The sequence below is a fragment of the Mesoplodon bidens genome, assembly GCF_964165515.1.
Source record: "Mesoplodon bidens genome assembly, chromosome: 3".
Classification (NCBI taxonomy): domain Eukaryota; kingdom Metazoa; phylum Chordata; class Mammalia; order Artiodactyla; family Ziphiidae; genus Mesoplodon; species Mesoplodon bidens.
This window is the reverse complement of record NC_138178.1, coordinates 7081059-7103008: the sequence shown is the minus strand read 5'-3', so window position 1 is coordinate 7103008 and position 21950 is coordinate 7081059. Positions and strand designations below refer to the sequence as shown.

The 21950-nt window shown below is 41.8% G+C and overlaps 1 protein-coding gene across 2 annotated transcripts in view; it reads right to left on the bottom strand.

Moving 5' to 3' along the window:
• The window catches only part of NMT2 (N-myristoyltransferase 2), a 59905-nt gene that overhangs the window by 4461 nt on the left and 33494 nt on the right, over positions 1-21950 (bottom strand). The window contains exons 3-10 of one of the 2 annotated variants that reach the window (XM_081230090.1): positions 20299-20443; positions 17425-17543; positions 17237-17328; positions 16997-17113; positions 15587-15757; positions 14315-14423; positions 6236-6406; positions 1016-1183 (exon numbers count right to left, since the gene is read on the bottom strand). In XM_081230090.1, coding sequence (XP_081086216.1) covers positions 1016-1183; positions 6236-6406; positions 14315-14423; positions 15587-15757; positions 16997-17113; positions 17237-17328; positions 17425-17543; positions 20299-20443 — 1092 coding nt within the window. The remainder of the gene's footprint in view (positions 1-1015; positions 1184-6235; positions 6407-14314; positions 14424-15586; positions 15758-16996; positions 17114-17236; positions 17329-17424; positions 17544-20298; positions 20444-21950) is intronic. The other variant, XM_081230091.1, reaches the window with a different exon arrangement.

Sequence of the window (21950 nt, the reverse complement as noted above, 5' to 3'; positions counted from 1 at the left end):
TTTTCCCCATACAGACAGACCTTGTTTTATTGAGTTTCACAGATTCTGGGTTTTTTACAAATTGAAGGTCTATGGCAACCCTGCATCGAGCAAGTCTATCAGAGTCATTTTTCCAATAGCATTTGCTCACTTCGTATCTGTATGTTCCATTTTGGTAATTCTTGTAATATTTCAAACTTTTTCATTATTATATTTGTTATGGTGATCTGTGATCTCTGATATGACTACAATTCGCTTGAAGGCTCAGATGATGGTTAGCATTTTTTTAGCAATAAAGTATTTTAAATTAAGGTCTGTATATTGTTTAAATATGCTAGTGCACACTTAACAGACTACACTATAGTGTAAAGATAACTTTTTTTTTTTTTTTTTTTGCCGTACGTACGCGGGCCTCTCACTGTTGTGGCCTCTCCTGTTGCGGAGCACAGGCTCCGGACGTGCAGGCTCAGTGGCCATGGCTCATGGGCCCAGCCGCTCCGCGGCATGTGGGATCTTCCTGGACCAGGGCACAAACCCATGTCCCTTGCATCAGCAGGCAGACTCTCAACCACTGCACCACCAGGGAAGCACCCTAAAGATAACTTTTATATGCACTGGGAACCAAAAAACTTGTGTGGCTTGCTTTATTGAAATGCTTGCTTTACTGCAGTGATCTGGAACCAAACCCACAATATCTCCAAGGTACGCCTGTATCATGGGATCACTTTATTTTTCTTATATTCCTTATATTATGAATTTCGTGTATCTTTATATAAGGGTTACAAGTTTCTAATTTGTACAAAATGTCTTTTTGTACAAAATGTCTTTTTGGTTAAGTTACAACAGAATTAATGATGAAAATAGCCACTAAATTAAAAAAAAAAACCTCTTATCAAAATTCTTCCTTTGACTGTCAACAGTAAGAAGTATCTCAAACAAATCCCCCCACCGTGTGGAAGAAAATACGAGATGTTTTATATACTCCGATATACATATTTGGAGACACACACGGGATGACAAGGAGTGAGTCACGTACCAGCTTGGCGATGATGAGCGCATCGTTCATGAGGTCCAGCAGCGGCGTCTCTGTGTGGATATTGTAGAAGGAGTAGGCGGCTTTGAGGCTCTTGTGGGCGGGGTGATGCATGACTGTGGAGGGGAGCGTGTAGAAGCTCAGGAAGTCAGTTAGTTTACCACTGGAGTTCTAAAGAACAAAGGCAATGTCAGGTAAACATCTCCTTGAACAAGTTTCATCCAGGCATCTCAGCTTACGTCTTGATCTCTGACTTGCACCACAGCTTTCCGTTAGAATGAAAAGCAACAAACAGCTCATGCTCCGCTCTCCAAGTCTGATGTGGAGCCCCTTACCATATGCTGGGCAGAGGCCAAGGAAGAGCATGGAGCTGTGCCTCAGCCTAAGTGCTCATCAGCAACTGGCATCAAGTTCTTAAGAAGTAGAATGTTCTAAAAGGAATGCTCTCTGGTTGACTAATGAGTCTCTCTAGACTTATGGGACAGTGATAAAAGTAAATTCATTGTTTTGCAGGAATAAGAGCACCAAGGATTAGAAGGCTACCTTTTCCAATGAAAGGATACTATATAATAATCTTCTTGGCACAAGGCAGGACTTGTATCAGCTTAAAGTGAAGTTGGATAGGATTTGGAAGCTGTTTTTTTAGAAGCTTGTAAAAAGGCATTGGTACTGCACCAAAATATATGTGTGTGAATAACTGAGAAAATCTGAAGCTATCAAAAATCAAAAGGGATGCAAAAGATGGTGTTTGTTTTGTCATCACTGGTACACTTTCAATACAAGAAATTAGCCAGTATTGTTTGCATTGTTTCTATTACCTGCAGTGACCTATGCAAGTCTGCATATAATTCAAACCATGATATATTTGAAGTATATGGCTGCGGAGGCTAGACCACATATGCCATTGCTAATATTTGTTTTAGCAGAAAATTCCAGAGGATGTATTATCTGGTTTTTGAGTGCTTCTGATTCATTAAAACTTTTTTTTCAGACACTATGAAATTAAAGATGTTAAGCAAAAGTGAGAGATGACTTAAAGACCTAAATTTTCAGCTTTATTAAGGATTTTCAACTTGAAAAACACCACAGCAGAAATTAGAGGGAAAAAAAATCACTGGATGGGCTCAATAGTAGAGTGGAGATGACAGAGGATAGAATCACTGAACTTGAATTTACCCAATCTGAAACAACAGAGAGAAAACAGACTGAAAAAAAAAAAGAATTAATCCTCAGGGATCTGTGGGGCAGTAACAAAATATTCCCCATTCATATCATTGGAATCCCAAAGGGAAAGAAGAGAATGTGGGGCTGAAAGAGACAGTGGCCGAAAACTTCCCAAATTTGGCAAAACGGACATAGTAGATTCAAGAAGCCATGTGAACTCTAACAGGATAAACCCAAAGAAATCCACACCAAGACACATCATAATGAAATTTCCAAAAACTAAAGACAGAGAGAGATCTCAAAAGTAGCCACAGAGAAACAACACATTACCTACGGGGAAATACTAATTCAAATGACAGCAGACTGCTCACCTGAAACCACAGAGGCCAGAAGCAAGTGGCACAAGAGCTGAAAGAAAAGAACCGTCCACCATGAATTCTGTATCTAGCAAAACTTTCTTCAGGAAAGAAGGGGAAATAAGGACATTCTCAGACAAATGAAAACTAAAAGCGTTTGTTGCTAGCCAACATACCTTTAAGACTGGCTGAAGTACATTCTTCAAATAGAAAGGAAATCATAAAAGAAAGCATCATGGAGCATCAGAAAGGAAGGAAGGAAGAAGGAAGAGAAATCTGGGTACATACTTTGAGCTATGCTTCTTCTCATGAGTTTTATAAATGACTCGATGATTGAAACAAAAATTATGACACCACCTGATACTCAAGACAGTGATATTTGAACAATGAGACCATACAGCAGAAACTAACACAACATTGTAAAGCAATTATAGTCTAATAAAGATGTGAAAAAATGATGAAAAAGTAAAGAGAAGTAAAGTCACTTGAAGTGGTAAAACATGGATACCAGAAGACTGTGATAAGTCACATCTGTATATTGTAATACCCAGAGCAACCATCATGAGACCTACACAGATATACTCAAATGCACTATAAATAAATCGAGACATCCAAAAATGTTCAAGGAACAGGAAGGCAAGGAAACAGCAACAGAGGGACAGAAACCAGAAGAAACAAACAGAAAACATGTATTATAATATAGAAGACTTAAGCTCTAACATATCAATAATCATCAAATGTAAATGGTCAAAAAACACCAATCAAAAGATTCTGGCAGAGTGGATAAGGAAACATGGCCCAAATATATACTGTTTATAAGAAATTCACTTCAAATTCAATGACAGAGATGGGTTGAAAGTAGAAGGACTGAAACAGATATACCATGCAAACATGAATTTTAAAAAAGTAGGAGTGGCTATACACATATACCTCAGAGATACTGTGGGTTGGGTTCCAGACCCCTCAATAAAGCGAATATTGCAATAAAGTGAGTCACACGAAATTTTTTGTTTTCCCAGTTTATATGTAACTGTTGTTCACACTATACTGTAGTCTGTTAAGTATGCAATAGCATTATGCCTAGAAAACAATGTACATACCTTAATATAAAAACACTTTATTGCTAAAAAATGCTAACCGTCATTTGAACTTTCAGCGAGTAGAAGTAGTAACATCAAAGATCACCATAACAAATTTAACCATAATGAAAAAGTTTGAAATATTCCAAGAATTACCAAAATGTGACACAGAGAAACAAAGTGAGCAAACGCTGTTGGAAAAAATGGCACCAACAGACTTGCTGGACACAGGGTTACCACAAACTTTCGATTTGTAAAAAATGCAGTATCTGCTTAGTACAATAAAGCGACGTGCAATAAAACGAGGTCTGCCTGTATTAATATACAAGGAAGTAGACTTCAGAGCAAAGAGAACTACTGAAGACAAAGAGGGGTATTACATGATGATAAAATGATCAATCCACTAGAAACTCATGCAGGTCCAACATGTATAAGTACCAAACAAGACCCTCCAGAGACATCAAGAAAAACTGACAGAACTGAAGGGGAAAAAGACAAATCCAGAGTTATAGTTGGGGAATTCCACACCCCTCTCATTAACTGACAGAACTACCAGAATTAAATAAGGGCTAGGACTACAGATTCTGTAGCCATTAAAAGGGAATACTATGAACAACTTTATTCTTACAAATTTGACAATTTAGAAGAAGCAGACCAATTCTTCTAAACTGTATTAAAACTCAAACAAGATGAACAGTCCTATAATCATAAAATAAAGTGAATTCATTATTTCAACACAAAAGAATTCTCTAAGGTCAGATGGTTTCAACTGGAGAATTCTAGCAAACATTTAAGGAATTGACACCAATCCTATATAATTTCTTCTAGAAAACAGAAGAGGAGGTCATACTCCCCAACTCATCTTATGAGGCCAGTAGTATCTTGATACCAAAACCAAACAAAGATAGTACAAAAAAAGAAACTGCAGACCAATATCTCTCATGAACTCAGCAAATACTCAACAAAATATCAGCACTCCAAATCCAATAATGTATAAAAATTATATACCATAACCAAGTGGATAATTTTTCTAGGTATGCTAAGGGTGGTCAAACATTTGAAAATCAATAAATGAACAGACTGAAGAAGAAAAATCATGATTGTATGAATTGAAGCAGAAAAAGCACTGGACAAAATCCAACACCCATTTATAATAAGAACTCGCAACAAGTTGGGAATTTTCTCAAATCAGTAAGGAGCTTCCATGAAAAACCTACAGCTAACATCACGGAATAAGATTCATGGGGTAAGACTGAATGCTTTTCCCCTAATATCAGGAACAAGGCAAGGATGTTGATCTTTACCACTCTTATTCAATAAAGTACTGGAATATCTAGCCCCTGCAATAAGGCAAGAGAAAGGAAGAAAAGGCATACGCATGGGAAGGGAAGAAATAAAACTGACCCTATTTGTAGATGACACAATTGTCTATGTGGAAATCCCAAGAAATATCCAAGTAAATTCCTGGAACTAATAAGTGATTTCAGCAAGCCTGCAGGATACAAGAGCAACAAAGAAAAACCAATTACATTTCTACATACTAAAAATGAACATGTGGAAACCAAAATTAAAAACACAATACCATTTATAATCACTCCAAGGAAATGAAGTATTTAGGTAAACACTTTAAAAAATATATACAGGATCTGGATGCTGAAAATTACAGAATGCTGATAAAATAAATTTTAGAAGACCTAAATAAATGGAGACATACCATGTTCATGGATTGGAAGACTTGTTAATTCTCCCTAAATTAATCTACAGAGTTAATGTAATTCTTATCAAAATCCCAGCAAGGTCTTTTGTAGATAATGACAAGCTTATTCTAAAATTTATATGCAAAGGCAAAGGAACTAGATTAGCTAAAATAATCTTGACAAAGAAGAATAAAGTGGGAGGAATCACTCTACCTGGTATCAAGGCTTACTATACAGTTACAGTAATTAAGACAATGTGGTATTGGTGGGGAAATAGACACAGAGATCAATGGAACAGAATAGAGAACCCAGAAATGGACCACAATACAAAGTATCAGTATTCAGGCTATAGAAAACTTTTACAGGGAATTCCCTGGTGGTCCAGTGTTTAGGACCTGGCGCTCTCACTTCCAGGGGCCCAGGTTCTATCCCTGGTCGGGGAACTGAGATCCTGCAAGCTGCACAGCGTGGCCAAAAACCAAAAAGAAAACCAAAAAAAACCGTTTACAAATCAAGAAGACAAGGGTTGAGTGAAGTGGTTGAATTATGCCATCTTGAACAAAGGCAGTTCAGTTCCAACCAGTTTTGCAAAAGCAAAACAATATTAAACTTTGGGACACATCCCTCTCAGATGAGATCATCCAAACTGGCCTTTTCAAAACTAAGAAAAGCAATTAATCACACAGACAACAACAGAGCAGATCAGAACCCTGATTCCCCATGATTAAGTAGTATAAGTGTGCTCTTCTGCTAGGAATGGAAGCTGTAAGAACAGCTGGTTCTGAAAGGGTGAGCAGGAAGCTGGTTCAGAAGCAGTGAGTCATGTGGGCAGGAAGGGAATGGACACTCTATGATCCTTCTGGAAAATGGACTCAGTTGCACAGTGTTCTCATACTTCTCTGTACTATCTTATCACCTTCTCTTTACCTCCACTACAAAAGTGTCAATGATGTGCTCTTGGGGGAGGAACCAGTGGGCTACTTCCTCTTCATCCATCACCGGGGCTAGATGAAACTGCTTCAGGTAACTGTTGGTTAGTTCTTGAACAGCTTTGATATCTCTTGGTTCCATTGGTCTCAAGCCTGAAGTTTTTGTAACCTGTTGGAGTGAAAAGAAAACCAGTTGGGAGGGGCTTCCCTGGTGGCACAGTAGTTAAGAATCCGCCTGCCAATGCAGGGGACATGGGTTCAAGCCCTGGTGCAGGAATATCCCACATGCGGCAGAGCAACTAAGCCCGTGTGCCACAACTACTGAGCCTGTGCTTTAGAGCCCGCGAGACGCAACTACTGAGCCTGTGCGCCGCAACTACTGAAGCCCACGTGCCTACAGCCTGTGCTCTGCAACAAGAGAAGCCACCGCAATGAGAAGCCCGCGCACAGCATCGAAGAGTAGCCCTTGCTCGCCGCAACTAGAGAAAGCTCACTTGCAGCAATGAAGACCCAACACAGCCAAAAAAATAAAATAAATAAATTTATTAAAAAAAAACAGTTGGAAGGTTTAAATAAGAGGAGTAAACAAACTTGGCGCCAAAGCATGATCCCCAGACCAGCAATATTAGCATCCCATGGGAGCTTGTCAGAACTGCAGAATCTTGGGCCCGCCGCAGACCTACCAAGTCAGGATGTGCAGTTTCACAAGATCCCCTGGTGATTCGTATACACATAAAGCTTGAGAACCACTAGTTTAGAATATAAGCTACACGACATGTTCTATCCTATCTTTGTGTACCAGGTCTTTGGTCAGTATTGCCTATGACCCAGACAAAACCAACGGGAACACTACAAGTTCATCTATATCCCCGTGCCAAGAACTTTAACAGCCTACACAACAGGGCAGAACAATCTCAGCATGTGTTCTGGAGGATCACGCTTTTAAGACCGCCACGTCTGACATTTTGAAAACACAGTTGAAAACGGCTGAGAAACTTTTTGTCCGATAGCCCGTGGAAAAAATGTAGCTCTTCTGTTCTCGTGAGCGATAAAAAGGAAAGAAAAGTAAAAATCATATCGGTCAGTATGGGAAGGGAAGCATTTTAATTGCCAAGAATGAATGGCTGGTTGCCAAGTAGTGGCCCTGGTCTCTCATGCCATCTATGGATTAAAAGGTGATCAGAATACGCATCTGAATCCATCATTCCAGAACATCAAAATTTTTACATTAGGCCATGGGAATAACAAACCCTCAAGGTCAGGACAAGTCCCTATTTGGATCTGTTCAAGTCTTATCCTTAAAAGAGCTCCAGACAGCAACTATAGGAAGTGTACAGACACCAGGACACTTGACAACAGAAGTGAGAAAGGTCACTACATTTGCTTGTTTGTACAAAGAAAAAAACTTAATACTTACAAATACAGCTGTATTTTTCCAGTTAACTCGATATTTTTTTTCTTGAAGAAATACTGGATAAATTTTAAGTGACAAATAACTTGTATATAAATAGTGCTATTCTATCTTTTCTGTCCTAAATTACCACTAAGTACTTTTAGATTTTTTTAAATTGAAGTATAGTTGATTTATAATGTGCCAATCTCTGTTGTACAGCAAAGTGACTCCGTTATACATACCTATACATTCTTTTTTTATATTATTTTCCATTATGGTTTATCACAGGATATTGAATATAGTTCCCTGTGCTATACATTAGGACCTTGTTGTTTTATCTAAGTACTTTAAAATTAAACACTGCCTTTAAAATTAGATCATCACAATTCCTGCATGCCCTCAGACTAGTGGTAGGGGAGAAGACCAAGGTGGAAAATGGGTTTTCATCTTGAGTGTCGGCTCTGATGGATGTTAGTAGTTGTGCTGAGGTTTCTAATATTCTGTGACAAGAACCGCAGATTGATTACTGATTCACTTTGGGAGGAGATGGGCTTTGTGTTTACAGACCCAGCAGTCCTTAGCTGAGTATGTACTATGTGCCACTCAGGATTTATGGAATCTACAAAGACGCAGCAATGCAGCTAAAATAGTTTAATATTCTAAACTGAGAGAATTTAAGTCCTTGACATTTAATAGAGAACTCATACTTTTAGTATTTCTGTGGATCTCAAAGCCAAAGGACCTGAAATCTCCAGGCCCCAGGTTCCACCCAAGGCTTAACCCTTGGTTAATAATGGCCTGAATAGGTGTGGAATGAATGAATGAATTCCTAGGTTTTTAGCACAATCATTTACCCAATAAGGTGAGGCGAAGGCTGCAGACACGGAAAAAAGTCACTGTCAGCTCTGAAGAGGTGACATTTCTACAGCCTGGCATTCAAGTACAAGCCAGGAGTGAAACTGTATTTTGCTTTGTTTCCCTAAGCCAATTTTAGTTATTCAGAGCATTTCTACACTGCAATTCATGGGAAGAGGGAACCTATGTGATTGCTAAATGGTGTTACATGAAATAAATATACATTTCTAAATGCTGGTAGGAAGGCCAAAGCCATACCAAATGTATACTGCAGTCATTTGAAAAGATTATTTTTCACCATGAGGATGACCTTGATACATTTTAAACAGCCTTTCTCAACATCAGATTGCTCTTTCTCTTGTTACTGGTTCAGTAAGAATCAATAATATCAAGCCATCAGATTAACTAATGAAAGCAACAGGATACATCTTCTCTGTTCATAGAGAACATTCAGAAATGAAGACTGAAGCTTGCCAACTCCTTTTTGGAGCAAAATATGCTTCTGCAGCACAGTTCTTATTCACTGAATTTTCATGTTGTGTAATCACTAAAATCAACTTCCTTTTTGCCCAGAAGACACCCTTAAAGCAGCAGTTCTCAAATATTGTGTTCTGGGACTTGGTTATGCTCTTAAAAATTATTCAGTACGCCCAAAGAGCTTTGCCTACGTGGGTTATATTTATCCGTATTTATCATATTAGAAACTAAATTAGAAATTTTAAAAAAAGAATATATAAGCTCACATTCCATAGAGCCTCTGGAAGACTGCACAGCACGCTTGTAAGACAATGAAATGAAAGATGCAAATTATACTTTTGTGTTATTATAAAACACTGACTTCACAGGCCCCCCAAAGGCTTCTGGGAACTTCCAGGGATCCCTGGACCACACTTTGAGAACTGCTACCTCAGGTCTCTGAAGGTCAGAAAAATGGGTAGTAGAATTTAGATAAGGAAGACTCAGTGAAAACAGTATTGTTGGGCTTCCCTGGTGGCGCAGTGGTTGAGAGTTCACCTGCCGATGCAGGGGACACGGGTTCGTGCCCCGGTCCGGGAAGAGCCCACATGCCGCGGAGCAGCTGGGCCCGTGAGCCATGGCCGCTGAGCCTGCGCGTCCGGAGCCTGTGCTCCGCGACGGGAGAGGCCACGACAGTGAGAGGCCCACATACCGCAAAAAAACAAAACAAAACAAAACAAAAACAGTATTGTTTGGCAAACCGGCAGGGAGAAAACACATAAACTTGGTAATTTCCAAGCACTTCAAACAAGTTTTTATAGGAGCATCAAAGCAGGAGAGAACATCAGACTATATCCAGCTATAAAAACATCTAAGGTCCCAGAAACAGGGGAAGAATATTTACTTTTGCTGATTAACAATGGCTTATGTGTCTCAGAGCCTAAACTTGTTTCTTTCTAACATCAGAAAGTCACATCCTCTCCAAGAAATCTACAGAAGCACGAAATAAATTTTAAAATATAAAATTATATTTTAGGGAGTTCCCTGGTGGCCTAGTGGTTAGGATTCCGGGCTTTCACTACTGTGGCCCAGGTTCGATCCCTGGTCAGGGAATTGAGATCCTGCAAGCTGCGCAGCATGGCCAAAAAAAAAAAAAGAATTATATTTTATATAATAGCTGTTGTCTTCAGGAAGAGGTGGGGGAAATGTTATACCTAGATAAAAATTTCAGCTTTGGCATAATCTGAAAGAATCAAGTGGCAATGTTTTCTGAGATTTCAATGAAAAGCAGAAAAAACTTCCAGTAACTGAGAAAATCTTAACTTACATAAACAGACTCTATTTCTGAATCAGATACTTTCCCACCATCCAACTAATATGCATTACTTGTTGGTCTCTATGCACTGAAATCTGTGTAAAATCTGCTTGTAAGTACATAAGGAAACAAAGCTCAGAGCCCTATTGAAAAACAGAAGCAGTGCCGTTCTCTGTCAAACTATGTGGTGTGAACTGATTTGGAGCTAAGATTCCATAGTAGAGATGTCAGCAATGATTATGATTATTTATTTGATTTAAGAAGGAGCAGTAGGACATTAAACACTAAAAAAATCGACAGTTACTAAATCGAGAACACCTGAGTCTTAGCATGTCTTCCTAGGCGTAAAGTTCTTGCAACACAATGTAAAGACACTGGGAGATTAACCTGACTCCTGCTAGAGCACCGACCAAAAAAAAAAAAAAAAAAAAAAACCTGCAACGTGGTTTGGAAATTCTCAACACCAAATTAAAAACAAACCAACACTGAAAGGGTAGGAAACTGTGTTCCTCTTGGGAAAACCTTAGTCTCGCAGGTAACAGTAGCTAATGGCATGGGCCCCGGGGATGGTTCTGTCCTGATTGTAAGACTCTGGGCAAATCAATCTGGTGTCTCAATGTCCTCTTCTGTGATTGGGGACAATGACCCGCCCTCTCTGATCGGTGTAGATAATAAATGAGATAATGGATGTTAACTGTCTGGTATAATGCTGGCTGCAATCAGTGTTGACTTTTATAGTCAGATGTCCACAGCAAAGATGTAAAGCCGGCACGGTAAGCAGAAACGGGCCTGGCAAATCAGAAAATGAGATAGAATCAAAGAGCAAAAGCTGTATTCAGTAAGGTTCTTGTCTTTACGCTTCAAGGTACAAAAATGTTCTTAAATGATGGAGTTGCCAGCGGGGGCATCATCCACCTGGGCCCTCGGGAGAGAAGGAGGTCGTCTGGTATATGCCTCGTCCAGCTTCTAACTCAGGAGCTGACACCACGGTGGCTGCTGGAAGCACCTTCCAATTTTCCAGTGTCTCTACTTGCATCTCTTCTATCTTCTCTCTTTTTTTTTTTATTAATTTACTCTTTTCTTTCCTTCCCTATGACTTAAAAGGAGGAAGGGAGGCTGGAACACACCAATGAGAGGTGTTTGGACCTTGACACTCATCCCTTCCTGCCTCAACCTGGTCTCTAACGACGGCACAGTGAGACGTCTGCTTGGACTGGGCCTTGGTGCCCCCAAGGCAGTTGTGTTAAGAGGTGAGGGTGGTGGCAAAGGGACCTCACGGGAGAAACACGGACGTCTAGGGCCTGCCTGCCAAGTCCTCCACCTACTAGTGACAGGCCCTGGTCTAAGCATCAACCTTCACAAGCCTCAGTCTTTGCATCTGTACGATGGGTATAAGAATACTGACTTCCAAAGGTGGTTGGAAGAATATACTGAACAATATATGTGACAGCACCTTATAAACTTCAACTTATCAGGGGAGAGAACAGGCAAATCACCATAGCAACACGGCCGGAAGAGGGCTGCTCCACCAAGGAAACCAGGGCAGCCACAACCAAGATGCCAAAGCCTGGTTTCACCACCAATGCCCGACCAGCGATTTATCACCAACTTGTCAAAACTTTGTTACCTATGAGTTGATGGATGCTTGTACAAAAATATGGAGGCTGGTGGATAAAGTCAAGTCAAAAATAACTTTCAGGGCTTCCCTGGTGGCGCAGTGGTTGAGAGTCCGCCTGCCGATGCAGGGGACACGGGTTCGTGCCCCGGTCTGGGAAGATCCCACATGCCGCAGAGCGGCTGGGCCCGTGAGCCATGGCTGCTGAGCCTGCGCGTCCGGAGCCTGTGCTCTGCAGGGGGAGAGGCCACAGCAGTGAGAGGCCCGCCTACCGCAAAAAAAAAAAAAAAAAAAAAAAAAAAAAAATAACTTTCAGTACCTCTAACTCTAATCATCCTGAATAAACCTACGACAGCTACTAAAATTCCTTATTCTTCATTCTATGCTAGGCAACTATGTGTAAGGGGGCACTTTCCTTACCCACAAGCTAGACAGGTTTAGGCTCAAGAAACTTAAATCTGGGGAGACCAAAGTAGAACAGCATTTGCCCCTAGTGAAAAAAGGAGGCACGCCTCCAGTTCTTATTTCAACTCGCATACGGCAAAGTATCTGACAATCGGCAGGGAGGATGCTGAGAATCAATGGTGTCTTGCCTTGCTGTGCACTGTGCCTCTCTTGTGCCTCTTTATTTCTCATGGCCACTTGTGCCGCTACATGACTCTGTCCCTCTCAGTGGCTCTGGGTCTCGGCCACTAGCAGAAATTATTTCTAGCTGATCAGTAAATTACGGTGGTCATCATCATGGTGTGACCCCTCAGAGCAGTTTCCTGCATCTCCATTTCAGTGCACGTGTCTCCATACACTTACCTTCAATTCTGTCACCCCAACTTGAGGGGGCCTGGTCCTTCTTCCCCAGGACACGTGGACCCTCCTTCATTATGTCACCTGTGCTTTTTATTTATCTCTGTTCTGATCTACGTTCCCCCCTCTGTCCTTGACCTCACAGATAGGCAGTGAGTTCATTAGTTCGAGCCCCACTGTCTGCAACTACAGCTTAGGCAGAAGGGAGACCGTGCCTTCCAGGCCCTCTACCAGGTGGTGAAGCCCCGGAATGACGACCCTGACATCTCCAACACCTGGTTGCCTTCACCTCCACTTTTCTCCGTATGAAATTCTGCCTGAGTCAGAAATTAGTTGATTCTGGTCTGTCACCAGAAAAAAGACATCAATTCCTGCAGCCGCTGATCACATGCATTTGGTAAACACACAACCGGCCCAAGACAAAAGGCGCTAGAGTTGGCTGCACCTTCCACAGGTGAAGTCCTCTCCTTCTTTGGGAGGAACATGGCTATATTGCACAAGAATCCCTCAATCGAGTTAAAGTATCTACTACAACCCAAAAGAAAGAATAGCTCTGACGAAATCAAAACTTTACACAGAAGATCCCATCTTTGGCGGACAGATTCCACGATGGCCCCACTGATGCCTGCCCTCCTGGAGTTCATGTCCCCGCCATCCACTTGTCTCGAGTGTGGGTGGGGCCTGTGACTTGCTTCTAACCAGTGACATACAGCAACAGTGATTCCACTTTAATTGATTACGCAGGGTCCTAACTTCCATCTTGCTAGCAGATGCTCTCTGTAGACTCTCCTCGTTGGGTTCGATGAAGCAAGCCGCTGTGCTGTAAGCTACGCTACAGAGAACCCCAGCCGACCAGGAGCTGAGACAGCCTCAGGCCAACGGCCAGCAAGGAACCGAGGACCCCAGGCCAACTGCCCACAAAGAACTCAAGGCTGCCAACAGCCATGTGAGCTTGGAAGCGGATCCATCCCTGGTCAAGTTTTCAGAGGAGGCCCCGACCCTGGCTGACACCTTGATGACAGCTTCATGAGAAACCCTGAAGCAAAGGCCTCAGCTAAGCAGTGCCTTGATTCCTGACCCACAGAACCCAAGAGATAGCACATGTGTTGGTCTGAACTTCTCCATTTGTGGTAATTTGTTATGTAGCGATAGATAATTCATTCACCATCTGAGCCCCAAATAAAGCTAAGACTGGTAAGCACGTTTACATTTCCACTTATTAGGAGACAACTGTTCACACTGGGAATTTACTACTTTAAAAAGATGCTAATTTAATGAGACATTATTTCCTCTCCCTGGGTTTCTTCTTTAAACCTTATTCCTTAGTTCCATGTGTTAAGATATCAGCAGAAGCCTGAACTTTTCTTTCCTCTTCCTAAACAGAATATAAATACTCAAAATTTCAATACTTACATGTCTGGAATTCAAGCCCTTCCAACCCCAAGCTGAAGAACTTTAAAAAGCCTTAAAAAAAAAAACACCTCCTTTTTTCTGGCCCCAGAGTTCTATGCAGTCTTTTTAGTTGTATATTCACATCCTCAGACCCATGAGCCAGTTTTTGGCTTCCTGCAAATAATTCTTTTCTACATTAAAAGTTTCAGTTATTAACAGCTTTGAAAAACTGCAAATCATTCTTACTTACATCTGGAAGTCTGTACAGCTTCATTGTTCTCTGCAAAGTCATATTTCTACTCAAGTGAGAAAATTTCACTTCTACCAATTTTCTGGGGTTTAGTGATCGATGCCAGTATCTGGAATACAATACAGATTTTAAGATCTAAGTGATTTCTAACTCTCCAAGTTTTTAACCTTTGTCTAAGCTCAGCTGTTATAGAAGCATTGAATGAACACTTATGTTGGGCCCAGCGCAGTGCTGGGTGCTGGGCCTCTTCCTATGCAATTATTTTATCTGTCATTTTTGACCTCTAAATGATGTCCCAGTTATGTTCCTTTGTTGTTTGTAACCGTCCATCTCTTTCAATAAAGAGAAATCTTAGAAGTGCAGAAGGAATATTGATAATGCTCAGTCTGTAAGTATTGAATGAGCATCACAGATTCTAAGATGGCAAACCAAAAAGTTTAAAAACATGAAAAAACTCTCAAGTTTAGTAGCCTTCACATTTATATAACACACACCAAAGAAGACAACTTTTTGAAAAACAAGCTTGAATTTCTTAAGTGTTTCTAGTTTAGGTACTCGGATAAATGATTATATTAAAATAACACCTGTGAAGTCTTAGTTATTCTGTTTATTTATGAATAAGTTAATAGGAGAGAGTCATTTTACAGTTTTGTCTTTTATACTCTGTTTTCCTGAAGTTTCATCTTATTTGAGTCAATAAAAATAACAGAGGGAGATAAACTCTGATGCTCTAGGAACAGGTGAGTCAAGTGACAATCTGATAAATAATTTTCTTACTAGATTAACCTTTGAAAGCTTGATAAAAGCAGATGAAGAAATAAAAACAGCTTTAGCCTTCTTATTACTCTTAGCAAACGAGTATGAAAAACGGGTTTTTCAGCTGATGTTTATCAAGCTTTTGGAGCAGTTCCTGATAGCACTGGTATAACACTGAGTATTAGAGAAGGAAAGAAAATCGTACTACAGGGCATCTCGAGATAACTGATGCCCTGGGTTTCCCAAGGCAGAGACTATTCTTTCAAATGGAAGAGACACAGAAATGGAGATGCAGCACCATTAGTATACACGTGACTGTGGGGTTTACTGCAAGAATACTGGGCTAGTGGTTCTTGGTTCTATCTCCATCTCTGCTACCCACCAACTGTATCATCACGGGTCAGCCGAAGTCCCTCTGGGTTACTCGGGTGGAGACTACTACTTGTAGCAACATGGCAGGGAGGCTCAAAGCGTTAGGTACAGGTGATATGCAAGATAAAGGTGGGATGCTATTACCTGCATGTGGCCACTGGCTTTGGAAGAACCACTCCAGCAGTATAAACGGCCTGAAAAATCCCTTCCAGGTTCACTCTTCTGGTTATTTCTCGAATCAACACTGGGGCTACCCGTTTTGATCTCAATTTCTTATGAACACAAAGAAAGTTGATTTCGACCATCTTCTTCACGCTAAGAAATAAAGGTGTTGAACGTTAGAGCCAGCGTAAGAGGAAAACATTTTCAAAAAACAAGACAACACCTATAACATTTCAAAGAATAAGAAACTGAAAGCCCTCCTTTAACACAATATTTAAGAAAAATATTCTATCTTTTAGATATTTCACAGATTCAGCTATTTTCCATACTCCCCCACCAAAATGATCAAAACTTCAGGCTGTGGAGATGCAAACCCTCCTGTTCTAAATAAATTTGAGAACTTTGGTCTCTTCTGAATTTTCAGTGTAGAAACTGGATCAGCTGTGCCTCAAAGTTTCTATATCTGTTTTTCCTGTAATGTATACAATTACGACAATAACTGGGTCACCCAGATGCAGAATCTAATAGGACGTTGCTTTGGAGCATAATGCAATACCCAGGATCCCTGGGAAGTGCCTCGACCAGGCCAGAGCTGGTGCTTTTCTGAGTGACAATAAACCTTCTAGAGCTTCAAAGCCCGTCCTCTGCTCTGGTTCCAGATATGCAGGCATTTCATTTGGCACAAAATATTCCTTGAGATCAAATGTTTTTTAGCAGTAAATAAGCTCACCCAGTACATTGAAAGGTGAAGAGACCTATTATGCATTAGATCTTCGCGTTTCATAACTGTATCTTTGACTTTCTGGGCTGAAGACCCAGAGCAAAAATGGAACAGACATATCCTGTGGATAGAAAGACTTAAAAAGAATCCCTCGAGTAATTTTTTCCCCAGAGACAAATCTGAAATACCTATTTACAGTTTTGTTTTTTCTGCTACGGACATATATACATACCTGTGTGTGCATGTATGAGATTGAGAGGCAGAGAGAGAAGAAGAGACAGAGAAAAATTCAGCTCTTTTTTTGGTCACTGTTCACAACCTGTTTTTTATGAATTATTTTTAACTTTATTTTTTAGAGCGTTTTAGGTTCCCAGCAAAACGGAGCAGCAAGTACAGTTTCCATACACCTCTGCCCTCCCCACACACACAACCTCCCTCATCATCAGCAGCCTGCATTCAGTCATTTCAAAAAGCCTATTCTAGGGGATTCCCTGGCGGTCCAGTGGTTAGGACTCCACACTTCCACTGCAGGGGCCGCGGGTTCCATCCCTGGTTGGGGAACTAAGATCCCACGTGCCGCGCGGCATGGCCAAAAACAAAAAGAAAAAGCCTATTCTAACCACAATTCTTGGAGAAGCAATGTATCAAAACTGACAAGCTTCACTATGTACCTGTCGTAGATCCGAATGTTCGCGGGAATGGCGCTGATGAACCCCACTAGTTTTTTGTTCGAAGACACCCTGACTCCACAGTGCCATTGGAGGAGCCAGCCTGGGGGACGCAGAGCCCTGAAGTCAGTGCGGGAAAGGAAAACAGGTGCGGTGAGTGTCCAGGAAAACAGGGACAGACAGAGACAGGCCGACCCCACCTCGCCCTGTCCCCAGCAAGCACATGTAACCAGCGAGACTCACCACAGCAGGAACTCGGGCGAATAGTCAAACCGGAACATGTTGTCATCATCCTCCACGTAATTCTCATTCAGCAGGGTGTACAGCTCCCTGAGCTATGAGACCAAACAAGCGTCCTGCCTGTGATGCTTGGGACCAACGCAGAAGCAACCCACGCCAAGTCGGGGACCAAGGTCAAGGGTTTTACTCACCACTTCGGCGTTACCCAAATCTAAAGTGTCCCACATAAAACCCTGCGGCAGGGAATACGGTTCTTGACGCACGTTTTCTTTATCAGCTTCAATTGCGCCATGAGATGTTATTACTTCATCTGGGACGGGGAGGAGGGGATAAATAAAGACAAAAAGAGAGACGATTCAATTATAGAGTGTCCCGAGGATCCAAAATGGTCAGTTACAGGAAACAAAAGCGTGCTTAGGGCTCTTGAGCTCCACATAATCCTTAAAAGTACTGTATCGTTTCAGCTGCTGCCAGTGTGAAGCAGGGTGGTTACGCAGGGTGGAGGGTAACTGCTAGTGGACCAGTTACAGGAGAAATCCTCTGTCATCCACTGGCAAACTGGACATTACGAAACAATGGTGACTTCTCAGTCCGAACTCCTAGATTACAGATTAATCACAGCACAACTGCCGGCGACACAGGCTTGATATGACCGCCTTAGAGATGTTTTCTGTTTAACTGCTTTTTCAACAAATGGGGGCAAGGGCTGCAGTGACGTGACCCCTCCCAGGAAAATTCAAAATTAATCTCAGGACTGTTTACTTCCGTCTGGGCTGCTGGCCGCACAGTTCAAGCCATCAGTGTCTCCAGCGATTTCCACAAAGGCGCCCTTTCCCACTTCTTCCTCCGGAGCTTCCCAGTGAGGCTGGGATAAAATCCAGGCCCTTGACCGGGGCCACTGCTTGCCTGGCCACCGTCGACACTTGCCTGGCCACCATCGACACACCCAGCCCTGCCCTCAGGGCTTCGGGCCCAGTGCCCTCCCTCGGACTGGGCCTCTGCCCAGAAGGCCCGTCCCCTGTCTTTCACACGGCTGGCCACTGGCATTTTTTCAGCTATAACCTTACACATAATGTCCTCACAGCATCCTCCCCGACTAAAGCTTCTTCCTACGTGCAGTATGTCCTCCCCGCCAGCCCACCGTTTATCCTACTTTCCCACCACTGTTTCCCAGGTCTGCACCCCAGTGCCTGGCATTTAGTGGTAGACACTCAATAAATATCTGCTGAATAAATGAGCTTCAGGTACAGTTATTACCGTCACAGACCTTTTCACAGGGGGGAAGTCACAGGGTTTGTACCAGCCCCAAGGGGGTTCTTCTTCTCTATTTCCTAATCCCTAACTCTGCACGTTCACCTTATCTCCACTCCGCCAGCTCATCCCCAAGTGAATACCTCAGGCTCCAGGGTCAACCCTAGGAGCCAGATTCCCAGCTGTTCCCCTGGGGTTCCTTGGGAGTTGCTCAGGACTTGGCTGATCCACACACCACCACCAGGGGCCCACCCCACGCAAGCAGCTCCAAGCAGCTGGGTGTGTTTGACTGAACTGGGACATGGTTCTGGAGAGAAAGGAAGAGGCAGCGTCTCCCTGACTTTCAAACGTTCTCCCTGACCTCAGGCTCCCTCTTCCGCCATTTACCTGGTGTTGCCTTAACTGAGATATGTAAAGAACATTCTAGGAACCCGAGAACACGGCAGGGATTTAGGGGAGGGGCCGAAACGAGGTGAGCGGCAGGGCAATCTTCCCAGAGAGGTGCGCTGGGGTGAGGTGCCAGCTGGAAGAGAATTTTCTCCCCTGGGCACTGACCCAAAAGCCCCCAGCAGAATTTAGCCAAACCCAATACATTCAGATCAATAAATCTACACTCCTGTAGCTAATGGTCACTCAACTCAATGTCATTTAAAATCCAGTAAATTCATTCTAGAGGGTCTTCCTCCACTACCAAATAATTTCTAGAGCCTGAAAGAAAAAAAATCAAGCAAAGATCATTGCTTTCTTCTTTCTTTCATGCTCTGAAGCTCATGATTTTGAAGCTGCTTGGCGGGGGCATGGGTGGAAAAGGAATGGTCACTTTAAAAAAGTTTGAAACCCATTATTTGAAGGCACAGAGAAGGACTGTTCCTTGCTTTATATTTGTTAAAGCTGATTATGTGTACATAACTGGGCTAATAAGAGTTTGGGATGGCAATGAATACCTTCTATTATACAGATTTTGGAACCGGAACTATCAAGGAAGAAAAATATGGAAATAATATATGGAAATATGTATCTTCATATAAACATATGATAAAGCAGCAGGTTTAGCTTGTAATACATTGAAAAACATTTTTATGGCATTTATATCATCTTTTTCTGGCATAATGTGAAAGAGTAACAATGAAACTATTAAGTTTCTTTATGAATTATTAAATTATTAATTTAATAATTATTAAATTATTAAGTTTACAGAACCTTAAGTGGTAAAAGTTTAAGTGAAATGTGATGGAGCAAGCCGGGCACTGAGGGAAAGAGGCCTATTACAGATTTCTACACGACCCAGAGCACTTATGAAGGCCTTCACGGGGTATCCCAATTCGCTTATTATACTGGAACGTTATCACATTAATAATTAACAACATGGGTGAGTGTTCAGAATCCTATTGTTAAACAGAGCAAAATTTTCCATTTCAGTAAGATTTAATAGGGCAAATTTTCTGTGTCTTTTGGGATAACTGAGGTGTGAGATTGCTAAAAATTTATGCAGAAGAAAAACCACTCCATGAGGATCAGAACCAAAAAACTGGGGGTGGGCGAGACCCCTTTTATACATATATTTAATACACGAATGTTTGAAGTGTGGGGAAATTAGATTTTTTTATAGGGACAGGAGTTAGATTAAAATTGTTGGTACTGAAAGCCAATGTCGCCACCCAACACTTATTTTAAGAAGAAAAATATGACTTTTGTATAAATTTCAAATCTGTGGTCTAAAACAAATCATATACGTGAAGTAAAGTCTCTTTTGTGTTTTTTTGTTTTTTGTTAACCCAGCTTTGTTTTGGGGGGGAAAAGGCAGAAAAGCTTACTTAGTTTGGGTACCGGCTGTGTGTCCCAAAACTGGTATCTGTGTTTGGCAGCCTCATCAATGTTCCTGGCGGGGCCCTGGCATGCGGATAACAGCTCCATTGCCCTCTGGATATCCTGCAACTTCTGCATTGGAATGGTGGGATTCTACAACAGCAAAGACACACAGACACAAAATATGAGGAAGCTGCCTGCCACTGCTCCCAAACCTGGGGCAGGTCCACGTGCACCTGCACTGGAGACTATACGGCGTTCGCTGGAAAAACGCACAGTCCTCCTCTAAGCCTGGCCCTTGGGCTCAAGTATGCTAACGGATTAGAATATAAGCAAACGTATTAGATTGAAGGCAACAACAGTCCTATGGCTTCAATGGGACTCTGACAGTCTGGGAACTCTCAAGTAAACCGAACCACTCTCTGCTTCCATTTCCCACCCATCTGCAAAGGGTCCTCGGTCCTCACCATTAATTACTCATGTGGGCGGAGCAGCAGAGAGGGGCGCTGTGCGATGCAAATGTTACTCTCATACAGCAGCCAGTCAAGACTCCAGCCTTGGCTTCACTGTTGGGGTTAATGCTGGGGTGGGGGACGACAGCGTGGGGACAAGGGAAATAACTTGTAGAACGGAAACCAGGCAGACAAGGGAAATTTTAGTTCATAAAAAGAAAGAAAGAAATCTGAACTTAGTGCTGGGCTGGGAAGGAAGTTCATCAAGAAAGGACTCTCTAAGGATGCCTCCTCCTGGACCACACCCTGCCCTCGCCCAATCCTGAGGCTCCTCCAGAGGCCACGAGGATGAGCAGTTTCCTCTATGAACTCAGATCTTCTGCAACCATAAAAGCCTTTTCTCCCCAACCCAAGTGGTGGAAGCAACCTCCCTTTTAAGTAATACATATCCTCAGTGTATAAAACTGACAATGCCTTTAAATACTAAAGTTCCTTCCTCAAAACCAATATTCCTGTCATCTCTGAAGATCCCACAGCTCTTTTTTTTTTTTTTTTTGGGAAATCCCTCATGGAAAATGAGACTATAATTGAAATGAGCAAGTGCCATGTAGGACTGAATATGGAAATCAGTGAGGTTTTTTCCAACACGTGAAGTTATTGATTAGTTTTAGAATTTTGATGCCATACAAAGAATGCTCTTCACTGTGGGTTCAGAATTGGTTAGAAGGAGTCTCAGAGTCTTCGGTTTCCCTGTATGTCAACACCATGGGCACCAAGGAAAGGTACCATCGACCCTCAATGGTTTATTAACAGCAGCTCTGGACTTCTGTTCCGTTTTGACTCTGAAGTCTGTGGTCTGGAGCAAATCTTTGAATCTGGGAAGCTTGCTTGTTTGACCCAGTACAGAACAGGGTTTACTTAATACAGACCATCCTGTGGTGGCTTTACTCACTGGGTTCCCTTAAGATTCTTGTCCCTAAAATGATTCCAAGAAACAAAGTGCTGGAGTCTAACCCAGAGGTAGGTTAAAGTCTTAATGTCTCCTCTTGGAAGTCTAACAGCATCACCCAGGACTGCCACAAATTCTGTAAGCCGTTCATCTTATATTTTGATTGAGGTCTGAATCATCAGGTTCATGTATATCAATTACACATACTAATTTAACAAAATAATTTTGTTGTTCTAATTTCCTGTATTTTTATATTTCT